The 20,330-nt window shown below is 41.2% G+C and overlaps 1 protein-coding gene across 1 annotated transcript in view; it reads right to left on the reverse strand.

Moving 5' to 3' along the window:
* Positions 1–20,330, reverse strand: part of Ryr2 (ryanodine receptor 2 (cardiac)) — a 294,371-nt gene that overhangs the window by 248,605 nt on the left and 25,436 nt on the right. The window contains exons 3-6 of the mRNA XM_013009227.1: positions 13,992–14,096; positions 5,743–5,763; positions 2,772–2,786; positions 544–618 (exon numbers count right to left, since the gene is read on the reverse strand). Of these exons, the coding sequence (XP_012864681.1) occupies positions 544–618; positions 2,772–2,786; positions 5,743–5,763; positions 13,992–14,096 (216 nt within the window). The remainder of the gene's footprint in view (positions 1–543; positions 619–2,771; positions 2,787–5,742; positions 5,764–13,991; positions 14,097–20,330) is intronic.

The raw sequence follows: 20,330 nt of genomic DNA on the forward strand, positions 1-20,330 counted from the left end.
TAATGTATACTAATAAAAAAGTTTGTGTGTGCATGCGTACGGGCGTGTGTGTGTGCGTGTGTTATAGAGAAGGAGAAACTGCCTGAGGAGCCCAAAGGATCACTAATGAAAGAAGGAGATGAGGTGTAAAATGAAAGAGAAGGAAAGGGTGTGAATGGGTAGAACTGACATTAGAGCTCACAGACAATATTTTATCTTGTGTTTAAGAAAGAAATTTGGGTTCTTTGATAAATGAATAACTTAAAGCCAGAAAAGCAAAACACTTCTTATGTGACTCCAAAACTTCTCTCTTCTTAAAATGGCCCTATCCAAAGTAAGTTATTAAAACTAACACTCACATAATCATAAAGCAGAAAACAACCACAGTCTAAGTTAAACTGCATCTTGTAAATGAGAGGACTCAGTAGAGCCCAGAAACATGAAGAAGCTCATCTATCAGAGCTCAGGGACAGCATTGTTGAACAGCTATGCCCCACAAAGCCCCACACGGGGCCCTCCCCCCCAACCCCCCGACCGCGTGAAGGACGCCCTGTGTCCACTCACCATGCCACTGTAGGAGTGGCGGAGCAATATGGCGTGTCCATAGAGGAGGGTCCGATGGCCACCACCCTGAGCTGTCTGCATGGACAAAATCAGAAAGAAGATTAAAGTCCAGATGAGCAACCTTGGTGTCACACAGTCTGGAAGAAAGTTTAACAGGAAAGAATAAAGTAAAAAAAAAACTATCCCAAAAGCAAACAGTCATGCAAAGGTTTCTGGAGCTGGAGCACAATTCTAAATGAAGTCTCTACTGTGCGCTCGTGTTCCATCTGGCTCTCATAAGTACCAGAGCTTCTAACAATTTACGTACAATAATCTCCGTGAAGCAGGAGACCTGGTCACCCCTGCCTTGAAGTACCTAGCTGAACTCCTGACATACGAGAAGCACAAAAATAAACATGGAGTCAGTGGTTGAGTCTTCCTAAGATCTGAAGTGAATCTCACCACCTCCAGACCTCAGACATTTTTATTCTTCCCAGCTGCTTATTGATACAAAGTCAACATGCTGGACAGAACCAGCCGAGTGCTGTCCAGATGGCCACGTGACCCTGGATGGCTCACTTGTGATTGGGTCTAACCCACAGGTCTCGGTGGTGGTGGGGGGGGGGAGGACAGATGAGGCTTTGCAGAGTCCCAGCACCTCATTAGTCAGCACCAAGCAGAGCCCGGTTCTCTCTCACAAGCAGAGGCATCTGCCTGCAGCTATGCTGCTCAGCAAGGCCTTTGCATGTGTAAAACTCTAAGACCAAATTAGGACTGAAAGGTCAAAAACAATACAATTCAGCATCTTTTTCTGATGAAATGGCCCAAATGATGAGTGTATGCACTTAATCAGATGTGCACCTTCCAAGATCTTCCAGTGTAGGTAGGAAAATCAGCCGTTGGCTCCTGGCCTTCCCATTAAAAGAAAACCAGAGCCTAATTAATTATTTTTGGCCCTTAACACTTTGGATTTAAGTGACCTGCACTATCTACCTGTACGGATTTTTATGTGAACAGAGCTAAAGAAACCACTTTGGATGTTCTCAAAAGGAAATTAACACTGCATTGTTTGGAGGACTGAGAGAAGGATAAGATGATAAAAAGGAAAATAGCAAATGGAAATTTAAAAGAGAAAAACTGATTTTTCTTTTCAAACCCAATTTCATCGTTTATTAAGACTTGCAAAGAATGAACACAGATCAATGCTTACCTGCTATTGACAATACCAGCACAAGAAAAAAAAAAAACCTGGGTCATGATACATCTAATTTAATGCACAATTTCCTTTCCTTACCATCTGATAACAGCTGGTATTCTATACAAGTTTGGAAGATATTCCATGGCTTTGTCCATATGTGGCTTCAAAGAAATACTTCTGCCATTGAGCCAAACTGCCCAATCCCTTCTGAATAGGGAAGAGGTACTGGAGATTCCCAGATTGCACTGGGTGCAGACTTTTGTAAAGGTGAGGATGGGGGCATTCGTGAGGAACCCAGGATCAGCAAGAGCACTCTGGTGTGCAGACAGAATTTGCACCAACATTGCTCCAAGCTCCTATCATTGAGAATGACATCTTTCGGTTCATAAATCAAATGCAGCAATTCTTGGCTAACGAAAAATAAATATCTTTCTCTACTGTTTCTTAAGGAAAAGCTTAAGCAAAAGATAAATGACGCTTCCTAGCTACTCAAGAAGCTGAGGTCTGAGGATCTAGTTCAAAGTCAGCCCAGGCAACAAATCCAAGAGACTTATCTCTCTCCTCTTAATTCCTCTCCTCTCAATGGAAGTTTCCAGGGCCAAATTATTTTCACTTCTAGAACAACTCTAAAAGTTGAAAACTACTAGTGTAGTTTATTGGTTCCTTTCCTTGTATACCTTGTGTAGGTTCCTTTACATTTATGCAAGAGTACAGAGCCATGAAATAGCTCACATCACCCCAGGGTGAGTGTGCTAACAGATGGTCATGCAAAAAGATTCTTTTAATGGGAGAAATTCCTAATGCTAGCTAAATACACTAAATATATTACAACATGACCTCAAAGTGGCAAATGTTGGAAAGTCTACACATGATTAATTATATTTTAAAGATTTAGTCTTTTTTTAAACTTTAAAGTGTGAAAAGGGCAGGAATGCAAAAAAAGGCTAAATATGTGTAGTTGTAATGTACAAAGCACTATGTATGTATGTATGTATGTATATATATAAAGGGGGGGAAGAGAGGGAGAGAGGAAGGTGATCCAATGTCTTACCTTCATCATGAATTTCTGTAGGGACACAAGGAAAAGAGAGAAAATATTAAATATGAATCATTTCAAAGCTTTGTTTAAACGATCTATTACTTATCAATACTCCATCTTCCCCAATGGAGCCATGTCAAACAGTAAGCATTCAAAGAGGTTCCCGTGTTGCTGTAACAACACTCAGTACTAACTCTACATGCCACAGGAATGCCGGAGCAAGCAACACTGTTCCAGAATGTTCTCTCATTAGCTCCATCATTGGTGACCGCATGCTGCCCCACCGCAGTGCGTGACTCCCGTCACGACTTCTCCAAGCATGGAGAAGGAGACGATCTTAACATCACCCTGAAAATGCATCATGAGCAAAAGCTCCTTTGTGTCCCCCTCTGCTTCTGAAGGCTGCCAGACAGAGCCATCCCAGTGTGTTTAATAAGGCCCAACAATGCGCTGCTCAGCTTTCATGCAAAGTGAAAATTCCTTAGACTCTGCAGACTGTGCCAGGCAAACTCCAAAGAAAACTCAGAAAAGAGTTTCTCTTTTCCCCTTAAAGTCACATGGTCTCTTCTCATGAACACAAACAGCCCCACTTTTTCTTCTACAAAGCATTATGGCCTGGCACTGGTGGCTCATTCCTGTAATCCTAGCTACCTGAGAGACTGAGATCTGAGAATCAAGATTCAAAGCCAGACCAAAGGCAGAAAAAATATCCCATGACTCTTCTCTCCAATTAACCACCAAAAAGTCAGCAGTGGTGGTATGGTTCAAGTGGTAAAGCCCCAGCCTTGAGTGAAACAGTGAAGAGCTCAGGCCCTGAGTACAAGCCCTAGGACTTGTGCCCCAGGGTACATATACACACACGCACATACACACAGATGCACACATTATGTACATCCATCTTTCCTCTTTTCTCCCTAGATCTCCTCAAGCTTCCTGGCTCTATTCCAAAGAGAAGTCCACAGATGACAAAATACCTAATGAGAAGAAAACAACATTGCATTTTCAAAACTCAGGGCTGAGGTGAGTTGACTGGCACATGGCTGAACCCTGGAGTGTAGAGATGTATATTGGCATAATGTTCAAACATGACTGAATCTCCATACCATGAAAGCATTTCATAGAATGTCCCGTGATAGTAGTCGCTTGTGAAAATGTGTCAACACCCAAAATAAATGTATGTCTTAACGATTACAATATCTGTCTAGAGAGCTGAATAAGAGACACCATTCGCTGCAGCAGGTCTCTCATGTGACAGCCACACAGTCCATTTCGTTCTTTCAGTAGCCCCACCCACGATCTGAAATTTCAGGCTTCTATGTTGGAAACCAATGTGACAGGTGAAAAAGTGGATGGAGACAGAGTCAATGGAAAAAAAAAAAACAAAACAGTTCATTACTGTGAGCCCAAGACTCAGAGATAGTCTCCTTCAAAGTGTGAAGAGCAGCATTTGATAAGTCAGTGGTCTTAGGTTTAAGCAAATACAAACATTCCATAAACAGACCTTGATGAAGGGAGGAAAAGAGGCTGAAGGGAGGAGGGGAGGAAGGAGGAGACAGGGAGAGGGAGGAGAGGGAGAAGGAAAGGGGAGAGGAGAAGGAAGAACCTAGAGAAAGGAGGGAAGAAAAACATGGAGATTCATCTCTTAGGGAGCTATCTAGACTTGTGTTATAAAACCCATACGGAAGTCCGTTTCACTGTCTTACACATGTAATTTCCATCTATATTTAAGTGTGACAAGGATTTTCAAGTCTTCAGCCGAGGTTATTGAATGCTCCTCGGGACCCCAGGATGAAGGACTGAAAGAAATGTAAACAAGCTCAGAAGATGCAAAAAGCCAAGTGGGTTCTACAGTTTGGGGTCCCTTCCTGCTCAGGCCTGAAAGGCAGCTGGGATGGGAACAAAATTCCCCAAACCCTGCACCAAAGAACTGGATCACAGTCACCTCTACCACCACCAAGAAGCCCTGCATGTGAGCCTGGGCCTGCCAAAACACAACCCCAGGGTCACCTGCTGAGGTCAAACATAAATTACTAAATAAAAATTAATTATTAATAAATCGTGCCCTAATTACCTCTCACATCTTAGCACTAAAAATAAAAGACTGGGTCCCAAGACCAGGTGGCTACTGAATGAAGGCAAATGGAATCGCCAGTCCAGCCCAGTGGGTCTCTCCTGACTCCTCCTTTGAAGTCGCAAAGCCTAGGGACATGAAGCGACACCACGAGAGGATAGGTTTAAATTGCTGGTACTCTTGGGGAAAATGTGAAGTAGGGATATCTGTCAAGGTGAGATTTTCATTTCCTCCCCTTTTTGTCCCTCTCCCTCCCTCCCTGCCTCCCTGCCTCCCCCTCTCTCCCTTCCCTCCCTCTCTCCTCTCTCTCTCTCTCTCTCACTCTCTCTCTCTCTCTCTCTCTCTCCCTCTCTCTCTCTTTCCTTTGTTAATCTTGCTCTTTTTTTCTTCCTGGATCGAGAAACTGCAGCTAAGGAAGAGTTCTGATGTCTGAGGAAGGGGGCCTGCCCCTCAGCCTCAGCTCATGGCTGCCCTGCCCCGCAGGATGCAGGTTCATCTGCCCACGGAAGACAACAGGAACCAAGGGCAAGCCCGCCTCCTCCTAGAGCACATGGCAAGGCTAAGCAGTAGAATTTCAAAATTAAATACTTACCCTTTTTTTTTTTGGCAAAACATATAGAGAATTAATAGTAAAAGCCTTCCTGTTGGCTGGAAGCACATCATAATTTTTACAACTTCATCCAGTTATATAAAACTATAAGGCTCTGGAAAAGGGGAGTATTCTAACAGAACCAGAAACATGTAAGATTCTAAATGGAGATCTGAAAACCATTTGTTCATTACCCCAGAGCAGTTAGTTCAAATGCTAATAGTAGAAGCCACAGTAGGAAGCAAAATAAAAGATTAGAGGCAACAGCAAACATGCATTTTTTTAAAACCACAATTGCTTTGTAAATACATGGAAACACATACCCATTTTTCCACATCAACTTGCTGTGGAAAGAAAAAGCCAAAATAAATTTTTTTAAGTATAGAAAACACCAAGCAATGTTTCAATGTCATTCATATCAACTGAAATGTGATCCAAAGCTACTTCACTTCTAAAAGATTACAAACAGTATTTAAATGCTTAATTATCAACGTTTAATATCACCAAACAAAAACTCTCAATTAATTTCAGTAATTAAAGCTTCAAAAGGCATCAAGCTAGACATGCAACAAATATGCAAAATAATCATAACCCAAAATATGTAAGCAGGGCTCCTGATCTTACCACCACTAAGAAAAAGCTCTCTGTGGTTAGAAAGATCGATTTGGAGACACGTAATATCAAATTACAACTTCCCTCACAACATTTAAAGTTAAAGTCTCTTACCTCATTCTATCAAGCATTACATAAATTTTCACAATATAGACCAAAAAAGCATGCATTGTCAAATAATTTTGAACATAAATGAGGATCAAATCAATTTTAAAGAGACTCTTGTAAAAAAAAACATAAAAAAGAAAGAAAACAAAAGTGACTATATCTACAGTGTAAACAGACTAAAATCATATGTCCACAAAGACCACCTTCTATAGTGACAGATGGATAGGACGGATAAACTCAAACACAGAGGAGACACTCAGTCTCAGTGGAGTTTCTATAACTCACCCCTTCTCTAGAATGAAAGATGAGTGCCCTGTGGAAATGAGGCACCCCAGACTGAGTGTAAGTTAACTTGTTGCATTTTTCCCTTAGGGGGAAATCTTGGGGGTTATCCATAAAAATTTCCACCCCTTAATAAGCAAGTTTTAGAAAGCCAGGTGCATAAAAATGCAACATACAGAATGATGATTTTTAATGCCATAAATATTAAAAATATCAACCTAAATATATAAGTGGTATTTTCTGAGGCCCTTGTAAAGTCAATGGGTTACTTAAAACACAATGTGTTAGCTTCTTTGGAAATCTATTTAGTCTCCAAAAAATAGATATTCTAAACCTACATCCTTTTTGTATCTTAAAAACAAGCTATTATTATTTAGGAAGGAATTGTTTGCTGAAAGGAAAGGCTTAGATTCCATGATACATGTTCAAGTTGTGAAGTTCAACATTTGAAACATTAAGCCAATCGGATGATGAGTCCATCTTTTTGTGTTCTGGGGTGAAATGGAGCCACACAGGTCGCCTGAGATAATACAGCTACCGTGTACTTTTCTCTCTTTAAAACAAAAATAAAATTCTTATACTTATCATGTTGTAAGAAAAAAATAATTCAATAAAACGTAAAAATGATTTCCTCTCTATATTTATTAGAAAAAAATGCATCATATATGGGTGATAGCAATGATGATCAAAAATACATTATGGCATTACATTTCCCTTCTAAAGTGACACATTTCCACCTGCATGAATGAACACATACACACACACACACAGAGCACATCAATAAAGACAAACATGGTGGAATGTGCCAGAAAAAAGATTTTGTAATCAAGAGACATAATTAACACTCATCAGCCCTAGGTGAAGCTCTTTAGTGATGTATTGTATGAAGAAGAAACAGGTCTTTAGTCTGGAGAGAATTATAATTCTGGAGAGCATTAGTAGTAATAACAGAGCAGACTCTGCTCCATTTCCAGGAAGGCTTATTAATGATAACAAATATATGGGTGAGTGGTTAGCTACACGCAGGACAAGACAAACGGTCCACAGCCCAAAGTACAATGAAGCTGCAACCAATCTGTGATGCAGAGCGATTTCATGACACGTCTCTTATTAACATTAACAATAGCCATTTAACTAAATCTCTGCAAACAGTGTAGGGCAGAATGATCTCAATGGAGGAAATGAAGGAGGACAACATAAAATTCACAAAAAATTTGACTCATTTCAGAACCTAAACCATCACCCAATCCACAAAATAAATAAGACACATGAACACTTTTTTTCAAATAACTTTATTATCCAACTATAGTAAAGAAATGTATTGATTCTACTATGTGAGAAGAGATACACGTTTCCATATTTGTAGGAAACTACATCAAATGTTGTATCATATTAACACTCCCAAGAAGGATGATCTTTTTTTACAAATCAAAGCAAAAGCTGCTCTTAAGGGCAATAATCATTTTAATGCCCACTTGATTTGTCAGGGTTAACAGATCAATTTTAAAAAGTAATTCTAAGTGATTCCATTGTATGAAAGGCAGGTAATTTATATAACATCCTTATTTTCCATTCACATTTTAATTACATATTTGGGGCATACAGAAACAAACCATTTAAAAAATTGTTAGTGCTTGTTTCTAATTGTTCAGCTTTGTCATTTGCCTGTCTGAGATGCAGAATTCTATTACAATGACAGGTAGAGGTCAAGTAGCTGCCATGGTCCCGGCTAGCCCACCCCCCCATCGGATGCCTACACCCATGGATAGTGATCTACATTATTTCTCTTGTATGTCTTATTTTTCCTACATGTCCACTTAGTGACAGAGATGATCTGTCCTTCCATGCTTATGTCCTGGGGTCACCTCGGCATCTCAGTGTGGCATTCAATGGCCATTATTGAGTAAAACAAGGTTTACTGGTACCGACACACTGGGACAGTTAATCTGATAGCTATCAAGTGACTAAAGGCGGGGTAGTATATATAGCATGGATATACCAGCATCAAGTCCTGGGCAGGATGAAGTAGGATGGTATGAGACTTCATCATGTTATTCACCATAGACTGCACTTGAAGATTTATGAATTATTTCTTCCTGGGATTTTTTCATGTACATTTTTTTCAGACGGTGATTGATGATCATGGGAAATCAAAACATTTTAGGTAAAATTTCAGATAAGACAACTGTACTTAGTGGCAGGCTTTGAGGGTTTACATGCACACTTTATGTGTCATCTTACTGTCGGTCGTCAGCAAGGAAACAGTGACACAAAGTTCACAACAACCAAGGCACACCATGAGTCCATGGTGGAGTGGGAATTTGAACTCGGGATTCTGACCCAATGGTCAATCAATCCAAGGTATGTCACGCCTTTCTCTTTAACTGTTTAATCTTTAATTTGGGATTCCCTTATTCCCTTTATGACAGGTGCTATCCTATGCTAGCACCTAGAAGATGTTGATAACAAAAGAACTTGAGTAAATGATACAATTCACCTAGAGATTCTTACATAATCAAATATTATTTAGTGTGTAGTGTGCTTTTGGACACTGAGTAGTATGTTTTTGTAGATGTATTCTGAGATAAGTATGTGACAACTCTAAGACATGTGTCGTGAGTTCAAAGTTTTTCAGTTGTAGTATAAGAATAGCAATGGGAAGACTTAAAGCACGACTGTGACCCATTATTACCCTGTCATTAAATTTCACAGTAATACAACAGAGAAAAGTCCAAAATGAAATACTATCCCGTGAGTCATCCTGACCACACATGTTGTTTGGTATTAAGATGGCGGGGTGGGGAAGGGGCTGCAGGTCTTGCAGATTCTGTACTCTGTTCCAAAATATCATGAAATCGTGTGGAATTTTTAGGTGAAATTATTATTTGGAAGGACTACAGTTGTTGTTGTTTCCTGAATGTAACAGATACTAAATAAAGAGCAGAACCAGACCCAGATCTAGAAGCTGCTGTCCTTGCATCTTCCCAAAAGATAGTTATTATTTTATGCCTGCTGGTTTGATTTGGTTTATTGATTTTTTTTGTAAAGAAGAACATTTTATCTTCTGTGTTTGGCTTCCTTAGCGGGCTGTAAGTTTGTAAGATTCATCATACTGCATTGCACAATGAAAGGAAATTCATTCCTGACGCTTCCGAGATCCCATTTTATGAAGATAGCACAGGCAGCAGATTTGTTCATTGGTTGGTAAGTGTTGGGGCTGCCACTGATGTGGGGGCTAGGATAAAGAATTCGGCAGTCAACCATCTTGTCTGCCTTTTTGATGAATACGTCTTCTATTGGGTATGTAATTCCAGGAGCGAAATTATGAGGTCACAGATTCATGAATACTTGGCTACCATAGATTCTGCCAAATGGTTTCTCAAAGGGGTCCCTAAACGTAGGCTCTTGTCAGCAGTGAATGTGTTTCACTGGCTTTCCATCTTTCCCGGGATCTGGTGTCACGGGCGGTGTTGATTTCCGCTGTGCTGGTGGGTGTGGAGGAGTGTTGAGCACTGTTTGAATCCACACTCCTCTCAGGCCTGCCAGGAAGAAACTCCTTCTCATGTGCTTTTGGACACCCAAATATCCAGCCTTAGAAAGCATTTGTTCCAGTCTTGTGTGGGAGTGCTTTGTGCTTTTCAGGTATGAGGTACTGGGTTGCATACACACACCCAAAGTCAACTCTCAGCATGGGTTTGCCTCTTCAACTCTCCTACTGGTAATCATAATGGCAGCTCTAGAATTCTCAGTTTTCTTGATTGGAGTATTGGCAGGGGGTGGGGAGGTTGGCCAGGAAACAATATTCCTATATATTTTTTTAGGAAATTCATTATTCTTTCCTGTTATCTGAGAACACTCCAACACACACGGTATGAATTTTTAGTGTAGGAAGACCTGACATCGGACCCAGCACCAATTCTAAGAAGATAACCCCTTTTCCCAACTAAACTGCCAGTTACAAATTTGCCAAGTGGATCTAACAAGGAACTCTACTGGATCTCAAGCTATTTTCCCATCTACGTGGCTAAAGCCAACCTGTCTTGGTTATTGTAACATTAAAACAAACATTGACATCCAGCAGTCGAAGACGTTCGCTTTGCTCTTTTCCTCAAGGCTGAGTTTGCTTGTGGTAGGCTTCATTTCCTGTAACGGTGAGAACCAGCTTTCTCAGTTTTCAAGGTCACAGAAAGAAAGCCCACTTGGATCTCAACTGAAATGCACTGATTTCCAACTGATCTGCAGAGTGATTTGAAAACAGAGTCCTCTGTACTGAAGAGCCTCTGGGAATAAAAAGGGGATTCTTTCTGTTTGGGCATCATTTTGGTTTCTTCCTCTATGTGCTGTAGTTTTCTGTGAAAGGGGTTTGCTCATCTTTCATTAGCATTCTTCCTAGGTCTATCATGTTTTATCAGACTAATGTCAGAGGACCCAGTTATAAGTTTTATTCTGCAACTGCTTCTTGCTAGTAGATAAAAAAAATCTAACTGAATAATTTACAGTGAACAGTGGCTTTTCCAGCTCACATTTTAATTCTAAAAGTGCTAAAAGCAAAGAACACATGCACAGAGAGACTACGTGATGGAGAAGGTCTGGAGGAAGCTTCTATTTCATGGAGGGACCTTCCATCTCTAACTTACTACAATGAACAGATGTGTGATTGTGTTTAAATGTCCATATGATAGCTATTTACTTTTTCCCGTTTCCCATTCTGATGGTAGTAAGACACAATAATTAGATTTGTGAATACATTAAACGGTTTTTGGATCCTACCTCGGCTGTAATATGCTATTCATTGGAGATATTGATGGTTTTAATTTGTTAATATTTTGTGGTATATTTCTCCATCTATTTCCCTGGTATGCATTGGATTCCTTAAAGCAACTTTTTTTATGGGGGGAGATAGAAGTTTCCTTCACCAGACGAAAGTCACATGTGTGACTAAGTAGAACTCTTGGTGTCTCATGACTAGTGAAATAAGTAGTCCAATGCCAATTGACGAAGAATTAAATGACATCCACATCAGACACTTTTTATTAATTCAAAGTAGAAAGGAAAAGGACTGCTATGTATAGAGAACCTGCTGTATTCATGCTATTTATCTTCAAACCTCACTTTTCTCCTTGAATTCTCAGTCAGTCCCAATAGCTAGCAGGGAATTTTATACACTTTCTTTCTTTACCATCCTATGCATGTTTTCAAGTGACAGAATTAAGATTCACTGAACCTCAAACCTCTGACGAATTTTCTAAGTGCTCCCAGGAATAATTAAAACTGGAAAATGCAAAGTAGTAATTATAACACATAGACATAGCAGTCATGTAAGGAAGTTGTGATTAATCAACACACTTCCCTGAACACTGAATGGCGTTTGTATTCCAAACTGCAGGATGCTGCAAAGGCCTTTCTGTGATGAGGTTGAGAACAAAACTTGCCATAAAGGTAATTCATAAAGCAAATAAAATCATAAAAAATGAGTCCAGTTATCCGCAGACATATTCTTTAGCCCACGGTCTGGCTTTATTCTGCTTGTACCAATCAGGCAGAATTCTCCCATCTTTCAGATCAGGCAAGACACAAAGATGATGTAGTCAGTAATTCTACCCTAACTCGAGTATGACAAAAGCTCCCCAAAATGTTGACAATTTTTATCCAGAAGATTTTTTTCTCTGAAAATTTAAATGAGGCGACAAGACTAAGATCTGCTGCTTTCTAAATTATTTCATCTTTTTCCCTTTCATGTGATTTAAATGTTCTCTGAATGTATCCAAAACCTTGGGGAAATAAATACAGTCATTCTGCAAAATGACAGCGTACCCTATGCCCAAGAGACCTAAGCAAAAAGAGACACATGGGGGTGGCTTCACAGGCCATGGGGGACCTCACAAACCCCAAAGAGAATAGAAATAATGGCAGTTTCTTCACCGTAACCCCCTCGTAGTGTTTGCATCCTCAAGATCCTCAAGGCCCCATGGGCAGACACTAAAACAAACAAGACTCGGCCACTGACTGTAGAAAAGAAGGTAAAATGGGACTGGGCATGGAGGGTGAAACCTGTATCAGCTACTTTGAAGATGGAGATTGGGAGGATCGCAGATCACTTCCAGCTAGGCAAGAAAGAAAGAAAATAAAGAAAACTCTCATCTTGGCAAAACAAGATGAACCTAGGGGAATACATGTGTACCCTTGGCTACATGAGCATAGAAGAGAAGATTATGGTCCATTGCTGGCCCAAGCAAAAAGATGAGATCCTATCTTAAAAAATAATTAAAGCAAAAAAATGGCTGGGAGCATGGGTAAAGTGGTGGAATGTCTGCCTAGCAAGTACAAAGCTCTGAGTTCAAACCTCAGTAAGCCCAAGAGCTAAATGGCCTTCAGTAGTGTGTGTGTGTGTGTGTGTGTGTGTGTGTATGCACGTGTGTATATATGTGTGTGTGTGTGTGTGTTGCACATGTAAACTATATACAGATACATGCACATACATATATATCTGATATAGGTATATTAGATCTAGATCTCTACCTTATCATACATCTTTTCTATTAAACAGAAAATTCCTTTAGAGGAATTATTTCAAAATCATTTTGGCACCATGAAAATGGGAGTTATTTTTTCTAAGAGTTACAATCAGTAACTCTTTGGGAAACTAGAGTTCATAACTCAGGTAATAATTTTCCTGTTCCACTTTGAGTATCCTTTTTGGTTATCAATAACTCATGGTTTTGCTTTGTCACAAGTGATGTTAAGAACTTCTTGCTAAGTTCTTTCACCTTGATGAAGATCATGCATTTATTTATTCACAAATCCAAGAAGATGAACAAATGGCCCTTAACCACACCAAGCATATTGGCTCTAAGTAGAAAGCTGGCTGTGGTCATCAAATACAAGTATAGATAGCACAGAAGCAAAAGCATTCAACTGACTGAATCACAAAAGGAATTCATGAAGGTTTACTAGATAAACACCAAGAAATTCAAGAGTAGGAAATCAGTTGATGCACAGGGTTCATTTGTAAAGAAAGGAAGAATTTCATTGCATGTGAAATCAGTGCTTCCTTTGATAACACACTTCATCCCAGGAAAAGATTTCCACCTCACCTCAGAAGAAAATGATTCGCACCTTTTTTTTTTTTTGGTACCATATTGTAAGTAACTAAAGCTGCATGTGTCACCATCATTTTGTTGCTTCGAATACACGAGAGTGTCATGAAATACGACTTGCTATAAAGCACCTCAGAACACAGTTGCATGGTGAGCAGCATCTGAAAATTAAATGCAGGTCACTGGCACACAGCTGGCATAGCGCAGCTCATCGGAGCCGCCGGTCCCGCTGTGAGCGCACAGAGACACAGATATGCCCATGGAAAGCCCCTGCCCTACGGCACAGACAGCAGCACAAGATGAGACGCACTGACACACACCACGCTGACGATGGATTTTTTTTTTAAGTCTGCCGGCTGAAGCAGAAGATGAAACCTAAGGGAATCACAGGCAGACGTCCTGTAACAAATAAATACAAGGTTCCCTGCGTCCATGCAAGCCTGCACCGCAAGTCTACAAAAACTGGTACTTGCCCCTTCCGATTTCTCCATGGTGTTGGCCAGCATCTCTTGCAGGGCACGCACGGACAGGGACTGGTCCAGGACAAAGGTGCAGATGGACAGGTCTGGGGGGACATTCTGTGTGGAGAGAGGAGAGGGAAAGCCATGAGTGTGTGGTCCTCAGCTGCCGTCGGTGGATAGCGTGCTCACCCCAGTGCCCAGCACACTAAAAGCTTTATCCCCGATCCCTGTGCCCAGCAACAGTAAAAAGCATCACTAGCATCATGTGGAGTCTCATGGACTTTCCTGCCTGGGCTGGCTTCGAACCATGATCCTCAAATCTCAGCCTCCTGAGTATCCAGGATTCCAGGCATGAGCCACCAGTGGCCAGCATGTGTTTCTTTTGCCTAGCTATTCTGGGCTACAGAATCTCTGATACCTCCGTACTATTTAAAGTAAACTACTAAAAGTTTTCCTTAGCCTAGATGTATATTTCCGCAGATAACCTTGAACTGGTTATTCTCAGAGAACACGCAACGCCATGCCTTTGTTCTGTTTTCTCAACCCAGGACTGAATCACCTGAAAGGAAAAGGTCTCATTCATGAATCGATGCCAACCAAACAGTGCCAACCCCCAGGGACTCCCAACTCCAGGCACAACAGCAGACCAGGCACAGAACATGCCATTAGCACCTGTGCGTAACACAGTCCAACTCAGAAGCATCTGCAAGTATCATCTTTCCCTTGATTTTCATTATTCTTAAACTCAAGTCTCATTCCTGAAAACATTGACTTCCGGGCTTCCATTGGAAAGCATCAACTATGAGTGTACTCCCAAACCCTAAGAGAAAATGCTCTGCAGAATTCATTAGAAGAGATACAACAATAGTAACAAGTCCACTCAAGGTTCATTCTCCCAAAGCAGTATACATAAATGATACAGCCTATGTAATGCCTTATCCATTCATTGCAGCAATACTGCCAATAATACTATTATTATTTCTTTAAAAAAAACATTTAAAAACATTAAGGCTTAGTGAATTCAAACCAAAATCCTCTTAACTTCAAAGTTACAGATCTTAACCATTACATGGGAAAACTTGGAAATTTCATAGCTCTACTTTTTACAACTTGCACACAGACTAAACATTTGTATTTCGTTTCTGAATTTCAATAAAGTTGCATTTGTATTTATTTCTAAAAAACACATTTCTTATCATCTCAGGACCCAAATCCCAAACCACAGATAGGCGTGCACACCTGCCCCGTCACACACAATACATACACCATTACCTGATATGCAAAATTAAATCAGAGTACGTGACTCTGTCTGCTTACTTGTCTATATTGCAGAATGTGCTCAACGCAAGCAGACAGGAGGTGAATGACAGTTTTTATGTGGAGACAACCAATATCCATGCCATCAGGATATGTGGACTTTGGCAAAAGCAAGTAGGCTAGCGGCAGAGCCTGTGCCTGCTCTCCTAAAAATCTGGAGTGATCACCAGTCCCATCAGCCTGGCAAATGCCACTGAGTCTTATGGGGAGTGATTCACTGGAATAACCTCAAGGTAGCATCCATCTTATCAGCACTGGAGAAGCTATATAAAATCAATTCCAAAAGAGGTACCCAGCAGGTCCTTCAGCCTCCACAGATACATCTGCCCAGTTCACTTAAAAATCTATTAGAACGTGTCATTCCCTTAACCAAACTGAAACCCATAACTGAGAAGACTGTGAGTGACATTAAGCCACTGTTCCCACGGCACTATGTAAAACCCAACACTAACAAACTGTTCCATTTGATCATTCTGACACTTGCTCACGGTCATTTTTTTCCTTCTCACTCTTAGCCTGAAATATCCATCTCCAGATCTCTGAGCCTATGGGAACTATGTCATCTTTTTAAGTCACAACATAAAGTCACATTTGACCACATTTTCTGCCAGACAGGGTTGCTCACGCTTGCAATCCCAGCTACTCAAGAAGTGGGGATCTAGAAGACTGCAGTTCAAGTCCAGTCTCGTTGAAAAGTTAGCAAGACCTCATCTTAACCAACAACCAACAAGATATGTACCATTCCTTACCTATGGAGATAATCGCTAAGACGACCATGTCCCAGACTGCCCACAGGCAAAAACTTGAGACCCTATAACATGGAAAGTAACTAAAGCAATTAAGGGTTGAAGTATGGCTCAGGTGCTGAAGACAAACAACACTGGAAACTTGGAAATTCTTTTCCCACTGAATTATGCACTCTTTCATTCCCAAGAGTGAACAGTCAGATTTTTGGTGTACAACTCTCCAATAAATATATATAGGTATTTAAGTATGTATAATCATATATGTGTGCATACATACATGTGTATAGATGCCTATACATATGTATATAGAGACATGTGTGTATATATGAATATATGTGTATGTGTACACACATATATAAATATGATTTATATGTATGCATTTGTGTGTATATATATACATACACAAATATATATATGATCACATAGAACACATAAATTGTCTTTTCCCATTGGTCTGTATGAATTATAGTTCTCTAATTGAATCATATATTCTGAATATGTTAGCATCTATTTCTTGCAGCATGCCTGCTGTACAATCTGGGTGTACCACCCCTGCTGAGGCCTGCCCCGCCCTGTGGAAGGCTGGTGTTTGCCATGTACCTCCTCCACCACCCTGGCCCAATCCAAGGACTCCCGCAGAGCAAGTACCAGGGTTTGATGCCTTTACCTCAAACTACAATGACATCTATTTCTGGAAAAAGCGGACAAACCGGAGTCCTTCTGGCAGATCTCTCTCTTTTTGCTTTTGTGGTCTTCCAGGAGGAAGATTTCCAGGAGGAAGGCAAACCAGCTAATTTCACTTTTCACACTGCCTTTCCATTGTGTCCCAGCCACCTTCAGGGACAGTACACAGGGATCTCAAAACATGCCCTCACACAGGCGCTGCATTCAACCTCAGGGACCAGGAGAGGGGGCTGAAAATCCACAGCCAGGAATCAGCCAAGAGCCTCAGGGAAGTCAGCCAGTAGGCACATTACTGCTTACTCTGAAGAATCCATGCCCTGTGAACTGAAAACATGCCGGTAAAATATGTCCATACCCGTCCAACTGAAGAACACCCCAAATTAAATTGGAAGGTCAAAATCTCAGACATACAAATTAAAAGAGCTGCCGGTTGACCAAGACGCAGGAAGATGGGGTTGCTGGAAGCAGAGCAGATGGCCCCCGTGGCGGCAGGTTGGTATGGGCTCATCCGCCATCTGCTGAGCAGCCTTTGGCAAGACTCGGTCGCCGCTGAGGGTCGGCCTCCCCCTGAATCAGAGGCATGTCAAAACACTCTGGAAGATAAAGTTGTGGTGGTGGTGGTGGGTTTACCAACTAGAGATAGGAGCCAGGCAAAACTTCCCCTCACAGATGGGGCCCGATTCATGTTAACATGTTTATGTCTTCCCTGGTGGCAATAAAATTCAGGCGATGGATCTGGTTGGTGAAATCCAGTGGGAAGGAAATATCAGCCAGAACAGAAGAGGGGGAAAGAAAGTCAGTTCACCTTGTCCTCTTTCTAGGTCTTCAAAACTCCAAGGATAAGATTAGATCAAATTCCTGGCCTAGAGTGTTCCTCCGGAGCGTTGTCCTTTTCCTTGGGTGTGCATGGTTCTGCGTCATTTTCCTTTTCTGGTTCTTTCTCTCTCTATCCCACCCACAAGAGAGGTGAAGAAGATTGCCCTGCACAAGGGAAGATGGTTCTCTGCTCCTCAGCCAGCTCTTGGCCAGGCAGGGATACATGGGATCCTGTAGGAAGAAGCAGATATGCCTGGGTCTCCCCAGGCCTTCTAGAATGTTCAGGAAAACTCCAGGCCCAGCGCCTGGTCTTCTTGACCCCTTAGGGTCCAGGTGGAGACAATGTCTTAGCAGGTTTAAATGAGCGGTGATTAGCAGGACATTGTCACCTCCAAGAGCCATGGCTGTGCCAATGTAACAATTATGAAAATCCCCAGTGATGAACTGGTGGGAGTTTCACAGGATTTGCTCCTTGTACAGTGCATTCCTGGCATCTGTCTTCGGTAATGCAACACCCTCTAAACCTAGTGTCACGTGGATATGACAGCCTCACTTACTGTAATTTTACAACCTGTTAAAAAGTCAAAGCCCCAAATAGAATAGACTAGACCCACACGAATGGAAGCACAGAATCTCAGGTCCCATCCCAGCATGCCTTTCTCACTCTAACCCCATGAAGTAATTCCATCTCAGGGCAAACCCAGTCACACACATCTCAAGTGAGAGCCATTACTGATGGCCCGTGCTTATGTGGACTTTGGAAAGCATTCTCTTGCTATTAACTGAGTTCTGAGACAATACATAGCTTATGTTTCTATTTGGTTGGTTTTTGTGCTAATATTGGGGTTTGAACGCAGAACTTTGCACTCTTGCTGGACTTTTTGGCTCAAGGATGGTGCTTTACCACTTCAGTTACATCTCCACTTCCACGCAATGATCTTTTAAAGCAGCCCTGGAAAACTAGTAGCTCCCCTGAGGAGCTGCCTTCTCCTAACCCTGCCTCCGCCTCTGGTCCCAGACACGGGACCATCTACCCCATGATCACAAAGACAACTCACCATCCCCATTAATGCTCTATGGACAGGCTGCTTGGACTCAAGTAATAATGACCCACTTACCTACATCACATTTAAAACACCTAACTTCTCATCATGCCCACACACACACTACACTGAGAAATCTTCTGTGCAAAAGAGTTATTACCAAGCCTCCCCACTTAAAAATCAGAGAATCTGGAACTGTTTGAGTGAATCTCTGAATAAATGAGTAAATCAGCCAAAGGAGCAAACCATGACTAGAAATATCAGAACAACTTCTGCAGTCAAAGTAGCCATCACTCACTTTGAGACAGTCTTGCTCTCTGCTCAAAAGATGTTTTTTCAATAATATTATTACGTATGTAGTAAGCATCAGGCACTGCCACCATTGTGATTACCAATATAGCAGTAACAAAGACACGAAAATGCAAGCCCAAACATGGGTTGGATATTAACATCAGTGAGATCTCAGCTGTGTGAACGCCTTGATCCCAGGGAAGCCCAGCGAGGAGTTGCACCAAATGCACCTGTAATGGAAACTGAGCATCAGCAAGAGTGAGGCCCCAGGGAGCTTTGTGGAGATGGAGACGGAACCAGTTCCTAGACTCACTGCCTGAAAGAGAACTAGGAACAGAAATCACCTGCCAGGCCGCCAGGTCACATAATAGTCTGCAACCCAGCCTTTGCCACAAGAGCCAGGGTTCCCGTCCCAAACTGTAAGCACAGAAGGAATGGCTTACACAAACATAAACTTGACAGCAGCCAACAGACTCCAGGTCTTCTAGAATTTCACAGAGAGTCAAAAGGAGGAGGAGGAGAAGGAGGAGGAAAAAAAAATCACAGTGAGCTACAGCTTCCAAATCAAGTTGGATAGGTAAGGAGATGAGGTCTTCAAATTTAATTAACCACACAATACAATCCATCGCCACACCCTTAGCCAGCCTCTTGTTCTTTGGAGACATCTTGCACTGTGGGAATGTGCCAGATTAACTTCATCAAAACTAATTTAACTGGGCCAGAGATAAATCGCTATTAATCAACCAAGAACCATCACTCAGAATTCAGAAACAGGAAATTCCAGGTAGACAGGGACTGGGATATTCCACATCTTAGATTTCTTGCAAGGAATGAGGCCAGCGTGGAATTTCTATGGGTGCAAGAATAGAAAACAAATAGTAATAATAAGGCTGGGTGTGGTGTAAAAAACAAATAGTAATAATAAGGCTGGGTGTGGTGGCTTACGTCTATAATACAAACTGCTGAGGAGGTAGAAATTGGTAGAAGCAAGGGCTCAAGGCCCACAGGGGGCAAAGAAAACTAATGTAACCTCAACACACTCACCAAGGTCAGCATATGATACATGTAGCTTCTCAACTACACCAAAGGCCACAGAATCAGGAACTTAAACTGGATCAGCTAAAAAAGTGAGATCCTATCTGAAAAAATACTTAAAACAGAGTCAAAAGTATGGTTCAAGTGGCAGAGTACCAGCCTAACAAGTATAAGGCCCTGAGTTCAAACTCTAGTATCACCCCAAATAAACAAATACATATGTCTATATTCATATTATAAAATATTTATATATTATATATTAGACAGTACTATATAATGTATGTTGCCTATATCATTTAAATATTTATATATTATATATTAGACAGTACTATATAATGTGTTGCCTATATCATTTTTATAAGTGTTTGCTCTGAGTGAGGCCCTAATTCTCATCACAACCCTAAAGGACAAGTGTTTGT

Source organism: Dipodomys ordii, unplaced genomic scaffold (genome assembly GCF_000151885.1).
Source record: "Dipodomys ordii isolate 6190 unplaced genomic scaffold, Dord_2.0 Scaffold9, whole genome shotgun sequence".
In the NCBI taxonomy this organism is placed as follows: domain Eukaryota; kingdom Metazoa; phylum Chordata; class Mammalia; order Rodentia; family Heteromyidae; genus Dipodomys; species Dipodomys ordii.